At 42.1% G+C, this 16,297-nt stretch overlaps 1 protein-coding gene across 1 annotated transcript in view; it reads left to right on the top strand.

Moving 5' to 3' along the window:
- Window positions 1-16,297, top strand: part of LOC147361934 (ATP-binding cassette sub-family C member 4-like) — a 219,558-nt gene that overhangs the window by 132,086 nt on the left and 71,175 nt on the right. The window contains 4 exon segments of the mRNA XM_086330254.1: window positions 774-893; window positions 2,042-2,152; window positions 3,057-3,157; window positions 4,042-4,233. Coding sequence (XP_086186380.1) covers window positions 774-893; window positions 2,042-2,152; window positions 3,057-3,157; window positions 4,042-4,233 — 524 coding nt within the window.

The raw sequence follows: 16,297 nt of genomic DNA, 5'->3' as shown, positions 1-16,297 counted from the left end.
ATACTACCATGCACCAAATAGGTAAGGAACATGAATTCACTATACAGCGCAGGGAGTTTTACTTAATATCTTGTAATAACCTATCTAGGGACAGTTCTAGCCTCACTTGTGCTCGTATTTAGTTGCTCAGTCTTGGCCAACTCTTTCAACCCTATGGACCATAGCCCACCAGGCTCCACTGTCCATGGGATTCTCTAGGCAAGAATACTGGCATGGGTTTCCACTGCCTCCTCCAGGGGATCTTCTCAACCCAAGGATCGAACCCACATCTCCTGTGTTTCCTACATTGCAGGTGAATTCTTAAACTGCTGAGCAATCCTATAATGGGATATAATCAGAAAAAAAATAACCACAGCACTATGTTGTAACCTGAAACATTATAATTCAACCATACATATATATAGACACATATGTATTTATTTAATTTGGAGGGGTGTACGCTGAGGAGGACCTTGATGAATGAGCTAGTAAAGAATTTCTTTATCTAAATCTAGCTGTGATTTGAATTTGGTTAAAAAAAAAAAAAAAGGGTTCAAAGAGAATATTTCGTTTCCAGGTTGTTAAAGTGAAGGTTAGTGTGAGCAGGAATTCAAGGGTCATGTGGAGGGTCATCTCTGAAGAGGCATCATCCTTCCTCCACCAGGCAGCCCTCCAGGAGGCCCCAGGTGTGCCCTTTGGTGGGACATGTGACCACAGAGCATGAGAGGTTGTTGGCTTCTTCTCATCCAGCCTCCCTGACTTTCTCTGTTGTGTGTCGGTCTCTGTTTTCCCAGCACGGAGCCCGGTATTTTCCCACTTAGCATCTTCTCTCCAGGGAGTCTGGACCATCCGGGCATACAAAGCTGAACAGAGTTTTCAGAAACTGTTCGATGCACACCAGGACTTGCATTCAGGTCTGTAAGTTTCTGGAGATGATTTCGAAGGATGGGGTGTTCTGCCTTCTGAGGCCTGACCTCCCTCTCAGGTGGCCTGGCTGGCCAGCACTTTCCTGTGCTGCCCCACGTACCCCTTTGCACACCTGCCTCCCCCATTCCTTCCTCTCACCAACCCTCTGTGCGCCCCTCTTCCCTTCCATCCCCTGCTGGCCTCCCCTGACTAGCTTGTGCTGTCCTTCCATCACTGCGCCCTGTGGTTTTCTGTCTCGTTAGGGCAGGAATCAGCAAAAAGTCAGCTTTGTGTGCTGTCCTGTGTCTGTTGTAACTTCTCAAGCTTCCTGTTGTAGCACAAAGGACGACAAAGGTAATAAATACATCAGCAAACTGTTGTGCCTGTGAGCCACTAAAACTTCACTTATGAACCAGGTGCTGGCCATTCCTGGCCTCCAGGCTGTAGTTGTTAGCTCTCCTTTCAGAGCATGTCAAACCTGACTGAGGAAAATAATTTCCTGATTAGCATATTTGCTGTTCTCTTTATGTATATTATTCTTTGTATTAGTGAAGATTTGCTCTAGGTAGAAATTTCAGAATTTACTCTAAGTCTATAAAATCCTGGCCTGTATCTTCAGTCAGTCTGTATTGTATTTCAAAGATGAAAAGCATTTTAAAAACTGCACGTAGGTCCTGAGAGCTGATGGTTATTTACACACTGGCTCTGAAGAGTAAACATTGTACAGGGCCCTGTAGGAATTGCAGAAGGTGCTGGAAACAGTGTGAGCAATGTTCTCTGCTATCAGATAGATGGGAATAGTCAACATGTGAGAGGGTGATCTTCAGGTCGAGGCCCAGCACTGCAGGAAACGCACTGATGAGACTGTTTTTCCATTTTCTTTCTTATGAGGAAATTTCTGTTTATAACCTGTGGATTGAATTTTTTAGTGCATGCTTCCCACAGAGCCTCTGGACTGATTCCTGTGTGTGTCAAATGTTGTCATATCAAAATCTAGCTTTCTGGACTCTTTGCGCTCCTTGGGTGTATAACTTTGCTTTCCTACCTGTGTAAAAATCTTCTGTTGTTCAACTGCACAGAATGTTCTTTCTCATTTGAAGCAGCTAACATGGCTGTTCTACTGATTTATTATACTTAATATGGTTCACAAATGCAGAGGCTTGGTTCCTGCTTTTGATGACATCCCGATGGCTCGCTGTGTATCTAGATGTCATCTGTGCCATCTTCGTCACTGTTGTTGCCTTTGTGTCCCTGATTCTTGCAGATAGTAAGTATAGATGTGAGTAACTACTTATAATATGAATACAGTTTATAGTTTCATTTACATGTATTAAATAAAGCTCTTGCTGTCTTGTCTAGTATATACTGTTTGGCTCTAATGAATTAGTGTTTGCAGTATAGGATTCCACCACGTGGTCTATATGAAATCATTTGTGTCTTGATGAGACCTTTTTATCTCTTTCTTTGAATGGGTTGAGGTCTATGCAATGTAGCAAGCTGACTCGCTGAACATTCCAGGTAGTGTTGGGAGGAGAAAACCAAGTTTACTATTATGTTAAGCTTTTGTCCAGTTAGCTTTAGGGATACTTGAATTTCTTAGTTGCAGGTGCCTGGTTCACTGAGGTGAGAAAGATTCTCTGTAGGAAAGAACAATGTCCTCCCTGCTGTATGGGTACCAGATGAGCAGGTGTTGGCATCTGTGCTATGAATTCTCCATCTCTATTCCATAGTAACAGCACTGAATCAAAATCTTTAATAAGGAGCAAGGAGAGTAGCAGTTTAGACTTAAAAGCACTGGCTCTTAGAACCCACTGTCTTGTTTTTCGTGGTTCTAACTGCAGTGCCTTGAATGTGAAAAGTGAACTTTACACAAAGGTTCTTGAAACCCTGATGATGAAAGTCAGAATAATGACATGATTCCTCACCTTGGTAATGCTGTAAAGTGTGTCAGTCCTGCTGGGATTAATAAACTCATTTTGTAGTCTTTTTGAATTCAAATTGTTTTTTTTCATTGTATCATGGTCTCAATCAAGACATAGTAAATGTGTCATATTGTCATTATATACAAATGATTTAAATATTATAAAGAAGTCTTCTTCATAAAGTGACAGAAAGAGCTAGGTGAGGGGTTAAGAACAGGACTGACTTTATTCTCCTTCTTTCTTATTTAGCTTTGACTCCCGGGCAGGTTGGCCTGGTCCTGTCTCTTGCCCTCACACTCACGGGGATGTTCCAGTGGTGCGTCAGGCAAAGGACTGAAGTTGAGAACCTGGTGATGTTTATTTTAACCTTCTTAGCCCTTTCAAGTCTCCTTGCCATTAAATGGCCTAAAAGCAACTCTTATGTAAAGTATTAAAGCTGTATTTTTTTACACCATAGCTAACAGAGTTCTTATATCCTCCTCCATCTGGTTAAAGTCAATGTAAAATAAAATCTATACATTTTATTCTTAATCTTATGTATGTCACATTGGCAGGTTTTATATTCATTTAAGCCATCTTGAAGTAAAATGTCTCTTCATTATTATACTCTTTAAGTATAATGAAATTAGGGGGAAGGTTCTGAAATTCTGGAGAGAATATATGCTAATTTCTTGGGAACTTGTTTATTTTTGCTTCTTAATAGATAATTCCCATTCTTGGTAAAATGATTCAGTATTTTGAGGGTTTTTTGTTTGTTTAATTAATAGATACACCTACTTCATTTTAGCATTTATTTCTGTATTTGTTGAACCTCTGAATTTGCTAGTGTCCCTTCTTTCTGGTAGGATAAGCTGCTTCTTAGAATGGCCCTTCTGTAGCCATACGTTACTGATTGGTGTCCATAAGTATTCTTTTCTTTAGCAAAATTCTCTTGTTTCTTTTATCCGTATGTGAAAAGTAGGTAAATAAAATTTTATCATTCAGTTCTGTAATTCTTTTAGTTTCAATATGATGTTTAAGGATGAAATCCTAAACGAAAGTGTTATGAGATGATGAACAAGTTTGAAAATCATCAAAGGCCTCATCAAACTCCTATTTCTATACTTTGGGAGTGATAAGATGTGAGATATTTTAAACCAATTATGTATAAAAGCAGAACATTTCATTTACAATCTCAGAACACCTATAAATTAGACCCTGTGTCCTGACACACGTGATGTGATATGTCTTTCAGATGGTTTCAGTAGAAAGAGTGACGGGATACTTAGACCTTGAGAAAGAAGCTCCCTGGGAGTACAAGGATCGTCCTCTGCCACCCTGGAGTAATGAGGGAAGGATTGATTTTTTCACTGTTAACTTCAGGCACACCTTAGATGGGCCTCTGGTATTGAAGAACCTGACTGCAGTCTTTGAATCAAGAAAAAAGGTTTGTTTAACCCAGTTGTATCTTTAAAATCCAGCTAAAGAATTAGCACCATATTTGTTCTTGGCTTCCTTGTTGCTATGTCAGGGGACTGTTTGTTCCTCACGCATGCATGTTCGTTAAGTTGCTTCAGTTGTGTCCGAGTCTTTGTGACCCCATGGGTTGTAGCCCGTCAGGCTGCTCTGTCCATGGAATTCTCCAGGCAAGAATACTGGAGTGGGTTGCCATATACTCCTCCAGGGGACCTTCCCAACCCAGTGACCAAACCCGCATCTCTTACGTTTCCCACATTGAAGCAGGTTCTCTACCACTAGTGCCACCTGGGAAGTCGTGTAGTGACATGAGAAGTGCATCATTCTTGGAAATTGACCACGGAAGGGGGACCCTGCATTTCTTTGTGTTGCGAGCTCCCTCATGGTGGTTGGAGGGCCCTGGGCCCTGGAGCTGGTACTTAACCTGACCTGGGATACTATATGTTTTACCCAATTATTCATGAGGAGTCTTGGAAGTCAGCCCTGGCTCCCTGTTCCCAACTCTGCTATATCTCATTTCTTGCCATCTTTTCTTCTTTGTACTTCTGGAATCCTCTCTTCCTCCTATGATGCCTTTCAGTTGCAGTCTCCCCCTCTATCCCTTGGCCCTTCCCATAGACTTGTCCTCCACTCACCCACACTGAGCTGTCATCCCCTTGCTCTCACCCCACTGGCTGCTTCTTTCTTTAGCATAGATCTGACTCTTACTGGCATGGGTAAGATGATGCTCAAACCATAGTTCAGCCCGAGGTCCAATCAAAATAGGGACTTTTTGGCCATCAGAGAAGAGCCCAGAATTGTGACTCAGTCAGGGCTAAGGAACCAAAGCCGCCCATGGAGGCAGGGCCCAGAGATTTGCTTAAAGTCAATGAAAGCAACCCAAAAGGAGCAGAGGAGGATCCATGTGGGAGATGATAGAGAGGTTTGTGTCCTGGTCCTGCCAGCATCCATGTCTGCTGGTGACGTTCCTTTCACACTCAGCTTGGGTCCCCCAACTCAGACCAGGAGAGATGCTTGAAGATGAGACTAAACCAGAACAGGCAAAGTAGTAGGAAGCTCTTCCCCATCTACCTCAGCATCCTTGGGTCCTAACATTCCCACCCCCTCTGCACTCAGCTCCTGTGTAGATTCTCCCAAAGCAACATGCCCTTCTTGCTTCCAGTGTGAACATGCTGCCCCTTCACTTCTGTCACGAGGCTGGTGAGAAATCTCATTTTCTGAGTGAAAGTGTTACTCATTCAGTCATGTCTGACTCTTTGTGACTCCATGGACTGTGTGTCCATGGAAGTCTCCAGGCAAGATTACTGGAGTGGGTTTCCATTTGCTTCTCCAGGGCATCTTTCCCACCCAGGAATCAAACCCGGTCTCCCATATTGCAGCCAGATTCTTTACTGTCTGAGCCACCAGGGAAGCCCCCTCATCTTCTGAGTTAATCCCAATGTATCTGCTTCTGTAAGATCCTTGATTTTTCATCAGCATTATATATATTCTTTAAAGATAGCATGTATGGTATACCTATGTTCATAGCAATATTATTCACAGTAGCCAAAAGTTGGAAGCATCCCAAGTATTAATATCTATCATCACATGAGTGGATAAACAAATCCTTACAATATAGTATATCCCTACAATGAAATATTATTATTTAACCTTAAAAAGAAAGAAAATTCTAATCTATAGGTGAGCTTTGAGGATATCATGTTAAGTGAAATAAGCCAGAAACAAAAGGAATGAATACTATATAATTCCTTGTATGAGAATCCTAGAGCAGTCAAATTTATAAAGACAGACAGTAGAATATTGGTAGCCAGGGACTGGAGTGAGAGGGATGGGGAACTGAGTTTATTGGGTACAGAATTTCAGTTTTACATGACAGGACATATTCTGGAGATTGGTTGCAAAAAGGTGTGAATGAACTTAACACTAAACTGTCCTCTTAAAAATTGTTCAATTCAGGCCAGTCACTTAGTGGTGTCTGACCCTTTGTGACCCCATGGACTGCAGCATACCAGGTTTCCCTGTTCATCACCAACTCCTGGAGCTTGCTCAGACTCACGTCCTCAAGTCGGTGATGCCATCCAACCATCTCATCTGCTGTCGTCTCCTTTTCCTCCCGCCTTCAATCTTTCCCAGCATCAGGGTCTTTTCAAATGAGTCAGTTCTTCACATCATGAGGCCAAAGTATTGGAGTTTCAGCTTCAGCATCAGTCCTTCCAGTGAATATTCAGGACTGATTTCCTTTAGGGTTCATTCAGGACTGATTCCTGGTTGGATCTCCTTGCAGTCCAAGGGACTTTCAAGAGTCTTCTCCAATACCACAGCTCAGCAGCATCAATTCTCTGGTGTTCAGCCTTCTTTATTGTCCGACTTTTACATCCATACATGTCTATTGGAAAAACCATAGCTTTGACTATATGGACATTTGTTGATAAAGTAATGTCTCTGCTTTTTAATATGCTGTCTAGATTGGTCATAGCTTTTCTTCCAAGGAGAAAGTATATTTAATTTCATGGCTGCAGTCACCATCTGCAGTGATTTTGGAGCCCTGCAAGTCTGTCACTGTTTCCATTGTTTCCCCATCTATTTGTCATGAAGTGATTGGAACAGATGCCATGATCTTCATTTTTTGAATGCTGAGTTTTAAGCCAACTTTTTCACACTCCTCTTTCACTTTCATCAAGAGGCTCTTTAGTTCCTCCTCTCTTTTTGTCATAAAGGTGGTGTCATCTGTGTATCTGAGGTTTTTGATATGTTCTTCCTGCAATCTTGATTCCAGCTTGTGCTTCATTCAGCCTGTCATTTTGCATGTTATACTCTGCATATAAGTTAAATAAGCAGGGTGACAATATACAGCCTTGACAATATTGGCGTAGTCAATAAAGCAGAAGTAGATGTTTTTCTGGAACTCTCTTGCTTTTTCTTTGATCCAGCGGAGGTTGACAATGTGATCTCTCGTTCCTCTGCCTTTTCTAAATTCAGCTTGAACATCTGGAAGTTCTGGGTTCGTGTACTATCGAAGCCTAGCTTGGGGAATTTTGAGCATTACTTTGCTAGCATGTGAGATGAGTGCAGTTGTATGGTAGTTTGAACATTCTTTAACATTGCTTTTCTTTGGGATTGGAATGAAAACTGACCATTTCCAGTCCTGTGGCCACTGCTTTGCTGACATATTGAATGCAGCACTTTCACAGCATCATCTTTTAGGATTTGAAATAGAAATTTTTAAGCTGGTAAATTTTAGGTTACATGTTTTACCAGAATTAAAATAAGAGGTATCATCTGTGGCATGCTTTGTAGTTTTCAGAGTGAAGTAAGCCAGAAAGAAAAACACTAATACAGTATACTAACGCATATATATGGAATTTAGAAAGATGGTAACAATAACCCTGTGTACGAGACAGCAAAAGAGACACTGATGTATAGAACAGTCTTATGGACTCTGTTGGAGAGGGAGAGGGTGGGAAGATTTGGGAGAATGGCATTGAAACATGTATAATATCATATATGAAACGAGTTGCCAGTCCAGGTTCGATGCACGATACTGGATGCTTGGGGCTGGTGCACTGGGATGACCCAGAGTGATGGTATGGGGAGGGAGGAGGGAGGAGGGTTCAGGATGGGGAACACATGTATACCTGTGGCGGATTCATTTCGATATTTAGCAAAACTAATTAAAAAAAAAAAAAAAAGAACCCTGAGGCTTTTTAGGATCAGATAACATCTTGTTTTCATCTCTGTTCCTCAGGGAGTGGCATTCTGCAGGGCACAGTGATAGTACTGAGGGACTGATAGCTAGGAGAGTGAGTGAGTAACATACAGGTCTGAGCAACCAGTAACCAACACACACACGTTTCTCAGGTAGCTCAGTGGTAAACAATCTGTCTGCAATGCAGCAGATGTGAGTTCAATCCCTGGGTGGGGAAGATCCTCTGGAGAAGGAAATGACAACCTGCTCCATTATTCTTGCCTGGGAAATTCTGTGGACAGAGGAACCTGGTGGGCTACAGTCAATGGGGTCACAAAGAGTCAGACACGACTTAGCGACTGAGCATGCATGCACCCTTTTAACATGAAAGAATATTTAACTTAATGCTCAAATGATAGATACCAAGAGAGAAGCTTCAGTTAATTTTAGGGCAAAAACTTGCTCCAAATTGTTTTCGTTTTCATTGTAAGTCAGGGGGGAGATGAGGTTTCCTATGGCAGGAAGGCATTACCTACGTTAGCTACACTTTTTATGAAATTCTGTCCCTGAGAGCATGGTACGTGATGTTTGCTTACTTGGAGACAATGTCTCCATCAGATTTCCTGCTGTAAACATAAATCTGTTAATTTGTACTCATCTTAAATTTCTCCCAAACCAAAAATATGAATATCTAAGAAACCTGTAGAACAACTTAAGACCATAACAGATTTGTAATCTTTTATCTTAAAATCCACAAATCCTAGGGTTATCTGAGGTTCTAAAGTATGTGAGGGAAGATTGAGTTTGAAGACTGAATTAATAATTGCAGTAACTTGACTTTTGATCCATGTTTTGGTCAACTCTTAATATCACCGTTAGCTTCATTTCTGTGTTTGTAGGTGATACTAGCGCAGTGTGTTCATGAAGTGATTTCACTCCACTTGTGTACATCTCAGGTTTCCTCTCCTGCTCACCTGTTCCAGCCCCTGACACTCTAGGACACCTCTTTGGTGTTGGATTTGATTGAGAGGCTGCTTTGGGGGACACGGGAGTGAGCCCGCCTAGCAGAAGTGGGGCTCTGTTCTCTTTCCATCATATCCTCTGCTGTCTGGATTCCTGGAAATTAGAGTCAACAGGAAAGTGTAGTAGGCACCATCAGTTCAGTTCAGTCACTCAGTCGTGTCCGACTCTTTGCGACCCCATGAATTGCAGCACGCTAGGCCTCCTTGTCCATCACCAACTCCCGAAGTTCACTCAAACTCATGTCCATGAAGTCAGTGATGCCATCCAGCCATCTCATCCTGTCGTCCCCTTCTCCTCCTGCCCCCAATCCTTCCCAGCATCAGAGTCTTTTCCAATGAGTCAACTCTTCTCATGAGGTGGCCAAAGTACTGGAGTTTCAGCTTTAGCATCATTCCATCCAGGACTGATCTCCTTTAGAATGGACTGGTTAGATCTCCTTGCCATCCCAGGGACTCTCAAGAGTCTTCTCCAACACCACAGTTCAAAAGCATCAATTCTTCGGCGCTCAGCTTTCTTCACAGTCCAATTCTCACATCCATACATGATTACTGGAAAAACCATAGCCTTGACTAGATGGACCTTTGTTGGCAAAGTAATGTCTCTGCTTTTTAGTATGCTATCTAGAGGTTTCTAATTCATGGAAGAAATAGCTAGTAAAAGTAAAGACCCAAAATGAGGTAAATAGACCCCTAGGCTTCCTGGTTAGATTTCAAACAGAGGCTGAGTTTTTCATTTAAATGATTTTGTGCTTGATCTGATCATTTTAGAGAGTACTGGGTCATTTTAAAGCATTTTCCAGCTCTTGAGGTAGATTAATTTTCATTTGTTATTTTCTTTTCTTGCTCAGAGCTATTACTTGGATAATACAATTTTACAGATGCTTACTATACCTTGCTCTAATGTGCAAAATATCGCTGTCCTACATTTTCTCCTTTTTTAACATAATATTTTCTCAGCAGCCCCTCCTCGCACACCAAGTGTCCCACTTGCCCTGCTGGCTTCCTCATTCCTTGTGACTTAGATGGTGGTGTCAGGGCCAGCAGCAGCCGAATCACCTGGAACTTCTTAGAAATGCTGAGTCTCAGGCTCACCCAGACCTCTTGACTCAGCATCACGTTTGAACAACATCTCCCGGTAAAGTCCTTTCTCTCCCATGGGCAATTTTTGATGAGTGATAACTTATGATTTCCAACAACTATACTTTGACAGTATGATATTGAGCTCATGATTCACCCAAACACCTGCTGTGTGTGAGCAGGAGGCTCTAGAATGTTCTGTGCCACTTACCCTACAGATTTATTTACTTTTATATTCTGGAAATCATGCCTTTATGTTATAATCAAACTCTGTGTCATTTCAATGCATTTATTTGCATCTTTTCCAGTGAAGTTTGTCTTCATCACGGGCAGTTTTCATCTGACTCCCGCCTTCCCTACACCAGACTCCAGCAGGGACTGGAGGGATTTCCCACAGGCTCAGCCCTGCCTGGACCTAAAGTCAGACAGCCCAGTGTAGCAGTGTATGTGCGGCTCTTTAACCACCTGATGGTGTCAAGAATGAGGCTTGCTGTTCCAAGCAGGGCACTAGGTCTGTTTGTCCCATTTCCCAGGAACCATGGTCCCACTCAGCTGCAGGTTTCTCTCCCAGCCCAGCTGTGGGTGTCGGTTCTTCCTGCTGACAGCCAGCCCACCTGACCTCAAGTACCCTTTTCTTTTCTGTGATGTTGGCCATATTGTCCCACTCACCACATTTTATGCATACATATCTACATCATGCTTTAACTCTCTGGCATTAGGATTTCTATGGTAGGCCTGTTCTTTTAACTGCAACTACATAAAGAAGGCTGAGCGCCAAAGATTTGATACTTTCAAACTGTGGTGCTGGAGAATACTCTTGAGAGTTTCTTGGACAGCAAGGAGAGGAAATCAGTCAATCCTAATGGAAATCAACCCTGAATATTCATTGGAAAGACTGAGGCTGAAGCTCCAACACTTTGGCCACCTGGTGCAAAGAGCCAACTCCTTGGAAAAGACCGTAGATGCTGGGAAAGATTGAGAGCAAGAGGTGAACGGGGTGACAGAGGATGAGATTATTAGATGGCATCATTGAGTCAATGAACATGAGTTTGAGCAGACTCTGGGAGAGAGTGAAGGACCGAAGTCTAGTATGGAAGTACAGTCCATGGGATCACAGAGTCGGACATGACTTAGCAACTGAACAATACACCTCTCCCCACTTTCTCTGTTTCAGCTACACAGAGGGGGCATAATATCATGTCAGTCCATTAGGAGATAAGGAGACTATCAGCAAAATGAAAAAGAGGCTGACACACATGGATTTGAGTCTCATGCTGCAACTTAAGGGCTCTGTTATTTCAGGCAAACTAATTAATCATATAAACCTCAATCTCCTCATTTGCAAAATGGAACTGATAAGACTTAACATCTAATTTTGTTCTGAAACTGAAACAAAATAAGACACGTTAAACACCCAGCATGAAGACTAGCACACCATAAATACTTGAGCAAAGGTGATGGTTGCCATTTTCGTAGGATCTAAAATGACTTTAGGGGCTTCCCAGGTGATGCTAGTGGTAAAGAATCCACTTGCCAATGTAGGAGACATAAGAGACCAGGTTTCAATCCTTGGATGGGGCAGATCCCCTGAAGAAGGGCTTGGCAACTCACTCCAGTATTCTTGCCTGGAGAATCGCATGGACAGAGGGGCCTAACGAGCTTCAGTCCGTAGGGTCGCAGGGTCAGACATGACTGAAGCAACTTAGCACACAGCACGAAATGACCTTAACTACTTATGCTGCATAAATTGTTGTCTGTTGTGTGTAAATAAGGGGTTGGCCATTTGCAATCGTATTTATGACTATGGGATCCATCTGCCATATCTATTTCTCTGTCCAGCTTATCCTATACCTAAATAATATAGTAATAGATTATCCATAAATTTCTCCAGTCTGAGTTAAAAACCTTAGTTCCCTGTGAAAGCCTCTGTCTCAGGATACCACAGGTAATAAAAATAATACAAGGGCAAATTCAATACAGATCCTGATTTTCGCACATACAGTTCACTTGAAGAAATAAGAAAATGCTTGTACCAGCTTTGTAATATAGAAAGCAGTTATAATTTTTATAGGAGTTTAGAAAAGATGATATAAAATCAGTTAGGGTTGAGAGAAGTCGACATAAGGGAACAGAAGATTATTTATGAGAAATTGGGCATATTAAATACACTTAGTGACTTGCTAGGATTTCAGGAGGTGGAAACATTTGTGAAAGTCATTCCAGGAGGTGGGACTAACATTAGCAAAGGCATGATGCCCTGATTCAGTGAATGAAGAATTAGGCATCTGCAGAGCATTCAGGGAAAAGAAGTACCAGGTGTATAACACACATATTCACACTCAACCCTCAGAACTACCCGGAAAGCCCAAGGAGCTGACTTGTGGAGATGAAGGATGGAGACATTAGTAAGTACAGTTTTGTACAGGTGACTTCCTGGGGCACACATCAGGCATAATGCCATCCTTTGGGAGTTTAGTCTGAGAAGTGAGTGCACATGGAGCAGAGTGGGAAGATGTGGGAGGCAGAGAGCTAGTAGCTGTTTTACCTCCAGCAAGATGTCATGGGAAACCGATTCCACCTTTTGGGATCAAACTGATGTTGATTAAAACAAAGTTGTAACACACAGGTTTGTGAATGTGCAAGGAAATGAGTAAGAGTAGAAAATGGTATCATATTTCTGAGAGGTAGGCTGGCAGTACTTAACAGCCTTCTCAAAAAATGTTCACATCTTGTTCTCAGCAATTCCACATCTAAGAGTTTATCTTCAGGAAATAATTAAGGTTGTTTAGAAAGATTTAGCTTCAGGAATATATAACCAGTTATTTATAACTGTAAAATATTAGAGACCACCTAAAATATCCAACAATAGACGATTTGTTAAATAAATGATCACATGTACCATAATATTGGAGAAGGCAATGGCCACCCACTCCAGTACTCTTGCCTGGAAAATCCCATGGACAGAGGAGCCTGGTGGGCTGCAGTCCATGGGGTCGCAAAGAGTCGGACACGACCGAGCGACTTTACTTTTATTTTTTTCTTTCATGCATTGGAGAAGGAAATGGCAACCCACTCCAGTGTTCTTGTCTGGAGAATCCCAGGGATGGGGGAGCGTGGTGGGCTGCCATCTATGGGGTTGCACAGAGTCGGACACAACTGAAGTGACTTAGCAGCATACCATAATATTATATAGCCATTAAAATAAATGTATTTTTTGAAATCTAAACAAAAACAGATTACAACAGTATGTTCATATTAATTCCATTTTGTTTCAATATATGAACTTTTATCTTTGCTGCTGCTGCTAAGTCACTTCAGTCGTGTCCGACTCTGTGCGACCCCATAGATGGCAGCCCACCAGGCTCCCCCGTCCCTGGGATACTCCAGGCGAGAATACTGGAGTGGGTTGCCATTTCCTTCTCCAGTGCATGAAAGTGAAAAGTGAAAGTGAAGTCGCTCAGTCGTGTCCGACCCTCAGCGACCCCACGGACTGCAGCCTACCAGGCTCCTCTGTGCATGGGATTTTCCAGGCAAGAGTACTGGAGTGGGGTGCCATTGCCTTCTCTACTTTTATCTTTAAGAATACATATATAGAAATAACGGCTTCCTTGGTGGCTCAGTGTTAAGAATCAGCCTGCCAAGCAGGAGATGTGAATTTGATCCCTGAGTCAGGAAGATCCACTGGAGGAGGAAATGGCAACCCACTTCAGTATTGTTGCCTGAGAAATCCCATGGACAGAGGAACCTGGCGGACTACAGTCATTGGGGTCACAGAAAATCAGATATGACTTAGTTGACTAAACAACAACATAGAAATAAGAAAGGAAAAAGAAGAACACACATTGAAATTTAGAAAGAAAACACATCAACATCTTACAAATGGTTTTATCAGAGTGCTGGGGTGATGGCTAGTATTTATTTACTTTTCAGATTCATTTACACTGATTACGATTAAGGAAAGAGTTGTTATTTTTTTTAAGCTTTTTATTTTTTATTGATGTATAGCCCATTAACAATGTTGTGATAGTTTCAGGTGAACAACAAAGGGACTCAGCCATACATATACATGTATCCATTCTTCCCCAAACTCCCCTCCCATCAAAGCTACCACATAACATTGAGCAGAGTTCCCTTTACTAGACAGTAGGTCCTTGTTGGTTATCCATTTTAAATATAGCGGTGTGTACATGTAGATCCCAAACTCCCTAACTATCCCTTCCCCACAGGCTTCCTCTGGGCAACTGTAAGTTTCTTCTCTAAGTCTGTGAGTCTGTTTCTATTTTGTAAATAAGTTGATTTGTATCACATGTTTTTAGATTCCCCATATAAGGGCTGTCATGGGCTTCTCTGGTGGCACAGCAGTAAAGAATCTGCCTATAATGCAAGAGATTCAGGGAATGCGGGTTTGATCCCTGGAAGAGGAAATCACAACCCACTCCAGTATTCTTGCCTGGAGAATCCCATGGACAGAGGAGTTTGGCAGGCTACAGGCCATCGGGTGGCAAACAGTCAGACACAACTGAAGCAACTAAGCACAGCACAGGACATAAAGGATGCTGTATGATGTTTCTGCTTCTCTGTCTGACTTTGCTCAGTATGACAGTCTCTAGGTCTTGCTGCAAATGGCATTATTTCACTTTTTATGGATGAATACTTTCCATTTTATATATTAATACATACCACACCCTTTTATCCATTCCTCTGTCAGTGAACTTTTAGGTTGCTTCCATGTCTTGGCTATTGTAAATAATGCTGCAATGAACACTGGAGTGTATGTATCCTTTCAGACCATGTTTTTCTCTAGATATATGCCTAGAGAGTAGCCATGTAAGACACACTTAGTGACTTCTGGTTAGGATTTCAGCAGGTGGAAATGTTTGAGAAAGGCATTCCAGGATGTGGGACCAGCATGAAAATCTGATTCATACCTGAGTCTCAGCATTTCTGTATCTGAAAATTTATCTTAAGGAAGTATCTGAGTTGTTTGCAAAGATTTAGGTTTAAGGATATATCAGTTCAGTTCAGTTGCTTAGTCTTGTCTGATTATCTGTGACCCAATGGATGGCAGTAGGCCAGACCTCCCTGTGTATTACCAACTCCCAGAGTTTACTCAAACTCATGTCCATTGAGTTCGTGATGCCATCCAGTCATCTCAATCTCTGTCATCCACTGCTCCTCCTGCCTTCAATCTTTCCCAGGATCAGTGTCTTTTCAAATGAGTCAGTTCTTTGCATCGGGTGTCCAAAGTATTAGAGTTTCAGATTCAACATCAGTCCGTCCAAATAATATTCAGGACTGATTTCCTTTAGGATGGACCGGTTGGATCTCCTTGCAGTCCAAGGGACTCTCAAAAGTCTTCTCCAACACCACAGTTCAAAAGCATCAATTTCTCAGTGCTCAGCTTTCTTGATAGTTCAACTCTCATATCCATACATGACTACTGGAAAAACCATAGCTTTGACCTGATGGACCTTTTTGGCAAAGTAATGCCTCTGCTTTTTTTTTAAATTTTATTTTGTTTTTAAACTTTACAATATTGTATTAGTTTTGCCAAACATCAAAATGAATCCGCCACAGGTATACCCGTGCTCCCCATCCTGAACCCTCCTCCCTCCTCCCTTCCCATACCCTCCCTGTGGGTCATCCCAGTGCACCAGTCCCAAGCATCCAGTATCGTGCATTGAACCTGGACTGGCGACTCGTTTCATACATGATATTATACATGTTTCAATGCCATTCTCCCAAATCTCCCCACCCTCTCCCTCTCCCACAGAGTCCATAAGACTGATCTATACTTCAGTGTCTCTATTGCTGTCTCGTACACAGGGTTATTGTTACCATCTTTCTAAATTCCATATATATGCGTTAGTATACTGTATTGGTGTTTTTCTTTCTGGCTTACTTCACTCTGTATAATAGGCTCCAGTTTCATCCACCTCATTAGAACTGATTCAAATGTATTCTTTTTAATGGCTGAGTAATACTCCATTGTGTATATGTACCACTGCTTTCTTATCCATTCATCTACTGATGGGCATCTAGGTTGCTTCCATGTCCTGGCTATTATAAACTGTGCTGCGATGAACATTGGGGTACACGTGTCTCTTTCCCTTCTGGTTTCCTCAGTGTGTATGCCCAGCAGTGGGATTGCTGGATCATAAGGCAGTTCTATTTCCAGTTTTTTAAGGAATCTCCACACTGTTCTCCATAGTGGCTGTACTAGTTTGCATTCCCACCAACAGTGTAAGAGG

The sequence above is a fragment of the Bos grunniens genome, chromosome 12, assembly GCF_055505025.1.
Source record: "Bos grunniens cultivar Pamir isolate PY7600 chromosome 12, Bosgru_T2T1.0, whole genome shotgun sequence".
In the NCBI taxonomy this organism is placed as follows: Eukaryota; Metazoa; Chordata; class Mammalia; order Artiodactyla; family Bovidae; genus Bos; species Bos grunniens.
The sequence above is the reverse complement of the archived record's forward strand: the minus strand, read 5'-3'. Positions and strand labels throughout refer to the sequence as shown.